Raw genomic sequence first — 5,000 nt, forward strand, 5'->3', positions numbered from 1 at the left:
CTGTTCTTATCAAGATGTGGTACCCCCTACCTCCCTCCCCGATGGGACAGAGCATGCGCGCCCTGGCGACCCACTCGTACCTGCCACCCCACATGAACTGAAACACAAGCCTCACTAGAGACTTTCTCAGACAAGCCGGCAATGGGTAGATGTACGCCAAATACAAAAGAGATGGCAATACATCCACCTTTAGGACCAGGACCTTACCTATAAAAGACAAAGACCTAGCCTTCCACATTGCTAGCTTCCTCTGTACCACTGCGATACCCATGTTCCAGTTCAGCGTCGCTGAGCCGGAGGTCTCAAAATGGACCCCGAGAATCCTCAGGGCCCCCTCACATAGAGATAACCCCCCGGGCACATCCGTCCTACCGCGCCATCTTCCGAAAAACTTAACGGAAGACTTTGCATGATTCAGAACCGCCCCCGACGCTTGGGTGAAATCCCCAATGATGGCAAGGGACCTTGTCAGGCACGAGTCCTTACATAACAGCAAGGAAGTGTCGTCGGCGTACTGCGTCATCTTAACACGCAGCCCACCGCTTCCAGGGATCAACAAGCCCTCCACCCCTGTGTCTGCCCTAATGGCAGCCCCCAGAGGCTCCATGTACAGTACAAAGAGGAGGGCCGAGAGTGGGCATCCCTGCCTGACCCCAGATGAGAGGTCAAAAACGTCACCTAAGTGACTATTTACACTGACTCGACACCCCGCTCCGACATATAATGTACGGATCCATCCTATAAACTTCTCCCCAAATCCTAATCTACCTAAGACCCTGAATAGAAAGGATCTATTCACGCGATCAAAGGCTTTCGCCTGATCTAGCGCTGCTACCATTAAAGGCAGCCCTCTATCTTCAACCCAGGCGATGGAGTCCCTGATCAACTGTAGGTTCCATCTTATTGAGCGGCCCTCTACCCCGCACGTCTGATCCTCATGGACGACGTAGGGAAGGGCTGTGCGCAACCGGTCTGCTAAAACCTTTGCAAGAATCTTGTAGTCTACACACAGCATGGTCAACGGCCGCCAGTTGCCAAGGTCAGTTGCTTCCCCCTTCTTATAAAGAAGTGACAGCACACCAACAGCCATTGATCCCCCCGGGACCCCCGTCTCAAGGATGGCCTTCAAGACTTCGAGGACCACTGGACCAAGTATACCCCAAAACTTGAGGTAAAACTCAGCCGGCAGCCCATCCATCCCAGGCACCTTCCCTTTACCCATCCTCCTAAGAGCGCTCTCAACCTCTTCTAATGAGATCTGGGCCTCCATCACGTCTCTAATGTCCTCCGGCAACCGCCGGGACAAGTGTTCTAAAACACATTTCCCTGCTCTACATCTATTTCCCTTTCCTTAAATAAACCTCGGAAATGATCAGTTGTCACCCTGACCATTTCCTCTGGTTTACTTACTATACTACCATCTTCTTCCCTAACGCCATGCATTACCTTCCTACTCTGCCTAGCCCTAACCGACTTAAAGAACATAGCGGAACAAGTCTCATTATGTTCTAAAAGCCATTATGCGCACGCTCCAGGAAAGCTCGAGCCTTCTGCTCCTGCAGCTCCCTGAGCTGCGCCTTTAGGGCTGAGAATCTCTCCCAATCAATCGACCCGCCGAGGTTGCCTGCCTCGTACTCGAGTTCGATTAACCTTTGGATACGATCCACCTCCCTCCTTTCCTCCCTTTTTTCCTCTTACAATATCCTATTATAAAAGCCCTTATCCTCACCTTAACTAAATCCCACCACTCTAACACCCCCTCGCACATGGACCGGAGGCCGTCAAGCCTCCGAAAGAAACAAAAAAATGCGTCAACGAAAGCCTGCTCCTCCAGTATATCCCGATCTAACTTCCAGTACCCCCTACCGAAGAGGCAGACTGGCGACCCCACCTGCAGGAACACCCCGTCGTGATCCGTAAAGAACACAGGCAACAGCCGCCCAGACAACTGACCCAAAGACCTGGATATAAAAATGTAGTCGAGCCTCCGCGCAACCCCCCTGGAGTTGCGCCATGTAGGACCAACCAATGCCGGAGTAGTGTGCAGACCACCATCAACCAGACCATGGCAAGCCATTAGCCCAGAGATGGCACCTGCACTGCTGTCACCGCCTACCCCTAGATCTATATTAAAGTCCCCTCCTATCACCAAGTGCCTGTTTGTAACACACAGGGGCGCCAGACAGTCCACCATCTCCCTCCTGTCTGCCGCCACCTGTGGCCCATACACCCCAATTAACCTATATCTAGCTTCCTAACTAACATCTATCCCCAATACTCTACCCTGCATTATAACAAAAGTGTTCTCTACCTTAACTCTCTATGCCCACACAAAATCCCTACTCCTGTTGAGTGCACCCCTCCTATGCCCCAAAAAGACTCCCCCTTATCCCACTCCCTCTAAATCTACCACATCCCCACCATCCCTCAGGTGAACCTCCTGTAAAAACAAAAATCAAAACACACCCTCTAAAAACTAAACACCGCCCTCCTTTTAACACAATCCCTCAAACCCCTTACATTTAAACTAAACAATTTAACAGAAATATTCATTTTAACAATTTATAACAAACCCTCAACAAATAAACCCAAAACCAAAGAAAAGACAGGAGACTCACCCGATGCTCCCCTGGTCCATCTCCACCGGCGGGGACGTCCTCTCCTCTCCTGACGCCCCCCCGTCCTCCTCCATCACCCCAACCCATGACCCAGGAAGTGTATTAGGTTCCCCTCCCCCACCCTCCACCCCCCCCTCCCTGTTTGCCTCGGGGCTGAATGCAGGGGACCCCATCTCCTCAATCAGGAGCTGGGATCCCTCTAGCGAACAGCCCACCGACCCCTCACTGGAGTCATCCACTAAAACGTAAGGGGCTGAGGCAAACAGGGAGGACCAATTTCCTCCTCCCCCGCCACTCTCTTAGCCCCCCCCCCTCCACATCCCCCCTCCCCTCACCTCCTGCCAAACTCCCCCTCTTCGTCCCTTTTTTCTTCTTTGGTGAAGGAGGTAGCGGGGAAACACAACCCCTTCCCGCTCCACCTCCTCCACCAAACCCCTCGTTGACCATCAACACTGGAAGTCCCCAGGCTGTCCCCCACTCCCTCCCTCCCTCCTCCCATCCCCCCCCTCCCACCCCTCCCCCCCCCGTCCCCGTCACTGTCACCATTCCCTCAGGCACCCCTCCTTTTCTCAATACTGTCCACTCTCCCCCTCAGGTCTCCACAGGCTCCTTCCCGTTCTTCCGCCTTCTTCTCCTCTTCTTTTCCACTCTTTCCTTCTTCCCGCCTTTTTCTTCTTTCCTCTTCCTTCTTCACATCCTCTTCCCGTGCCTTCTTTTCCCCTGTGCCATCCGTACAATCCGCACGCGGCCTTTCTTTACTCCCCCCATCCCCCGCTCCGCCCCCAGCTGCAGACGCGTATGACCTGTGACGAGCCAGGCAATCACGCCACAGGTGATCTTTTGCTCCACACCAATGGCATGCCTTGGGCTCGTCACATTCCCTGGCCTCGTGCCCTTCTGACCCACAAAATCGACACCTCTTGATGCTGCACGAGGCCAGGGTATGGCCGTAGGCCATACAACGCCTGCAGAACGGGGGCTGACGTGCATAGTAGAGTGTTCCCCTGTCAGCCCCCAGGGAGAACATTGCCGGAGGATGGAGGTAGCCATCAACACTCTTCGGGGACTCCCTGAGTAACGCCTGGAACCCTCTCTTTCCGTTCCAGAAACCCAGGGAGTCCCTGAGGTGCCTTGCCGAGGAGACATTTTCCATGTATCTCCCCAGAAAGGCCCTCACTTCTTCATCCTTTACGTGCGGATTGTACATGGTCACGGTGACCACCCTGAAGTTGTTCCTGGCCAGGCTGGTCACCGCGTAATGGCACAGGGGTCCTTCTTCTTTCTCCTCCCTCACCTTCTTCATTATTCCATCATGCCTCTCCTCCGTGTATAACGTCACATCAAACGCCTTTTCTAACGGGTTCCCCTGCAAACAAAGTACTTCCTTTACCTGTAGCTTTAGGTACCCCATCAAAATATTCCGTCCAAAAGTCTCTCTTCCCCACGGCTCCCTCTCTTTTTCAATCCACGCAAACCTTACTGTGTTTGCCAACCCTATTGTAGGCACCGCCCGGTTTTTCTTCTGTTGCTCCATTTTTAAAAAAAAGGCTCTCTTACTCAGAAGCCAAACACCAAAATGAAAAAGTCTGGAAAATTCCCTCCAAAACCTTCTCTCAAAAATCCTCCCTCCTATCCTACCTTCGACCTTCTGACTCAGCGGGCTTTGAGGCACCTGGGTACCAAGCTTGATCTGAGCCAAAAGGCCGAGAAGCGATAACCCACAAATGGAACCCTGCAACCGCCGGGCCCCCGGGGGTCTCGACAGACCTCAGCGGGTAGGCAAAAGCCGGCGGCTCCTCCCTCCCTCAGTCACTCAGTCACTCAGTCACTCACTCACTCACTCACTCACTCACTCAGTCAGTCAGTCACTGGCATGTGTTTTTTGGAAAAAGTCGCTAATGTATCTTTAAGTCACTATCCTGGCCCACCTCTGTCTGTCAGTCAATTTCTCTTGAAACAAGATAGCGGGCTCTGCAAAGAAGCAAAGCCCCTCCAAAAATACGTTGAACTCGTAAGTGTTCCTCTCCACGGAAGTCTTTAGTAAAAGGCGAAAGGCTTGTGCGTAATGAAGAGAAACCAGAATCGTATGGAAGTCAGAGGTGGGGGCCCGACACACACTCTGTGCACTCTAGGCCGGGTACCCGCGGGTGCTCCCGGAAGCCACTCTTCCAAGTTTTCCAGGGCTGTGGATAAAAAGAAGGTCAGAGACACAGAGACAGAGACACAGAGACAGAGACACAGCGACAGAGACACAGCGACAGAGACAGAGAGAGAGAGAGAGAGAGAGAGAGAGAGAGAGAGAGACACACACACACACACACACACACACACACACACACAATCCTGGCCCAATTTTTTTTTTTTTTTTTTTTTTTTTTTTTT

The 5,000-nt window shown here is 52.6% G+C and overlaps 1 protein-coding gene, 1 non-coding gene and 1 pseudogene across 2 annotated transcripts in view; 1 reads left to right on the forward strand and 2 right to left on the reverse strand.

Moving 5' to 3' along the window:
• LOC127921113 (uncharacterized) overlaps positions 1-75 on the forward strand; it is a 114-nt pseudogene extending 39 nt beyond the window's left edge.
• A 3,093-nt stretch (positions 76-3,168) lies between these two features.
• Positions 3,169-5,000, reverse strand: part of LOC127921093 (zinc finger CCHC domain-containing protein 3-like) — a 12,615-nt gene continuing 10,783 nt past the window's right edge. Inside the window, exon 2 of the mRNA XM_052504955.1 lies at positions 3,169-5,000. This exon is cut by the window's right edge and continues 398 nt beyond it. Within this exon, the coding sequence (XP_052360915.1) occupies positions 3,169-4,152 (984 nt within the window). The 5' untranslated portion in view covers positions 4,153-5,000.
• Positions 4,587-4,703, reverse strand: LOC127921129 (U5 spliceosomal RNA). Its single transcript, XR_008108275.1, has one exon. It is a non-coding gene; the product is annotated as a U5 spliceosomal RNA (small nuclear RNA).

Source organism: Oncorhynchus keta, unplaced genomic scaffold, assembly GCF_023373465.1.
Source record: "Oncorhynchus keta strain PuntledgeMale-10-30-2019 unplaced genomic scaffold, Oket_V2 Un_contig_21508_pilon_pilon, whole genome shotgun sequence".
NCBI classification, from domain to species: domain Eukaryota; kingdom Metazoa; phylum Chordata; class Actinopteri; order Salmoniformes; family Salmonidae; genus Oncorhynchus; species Oncorhynchus keta.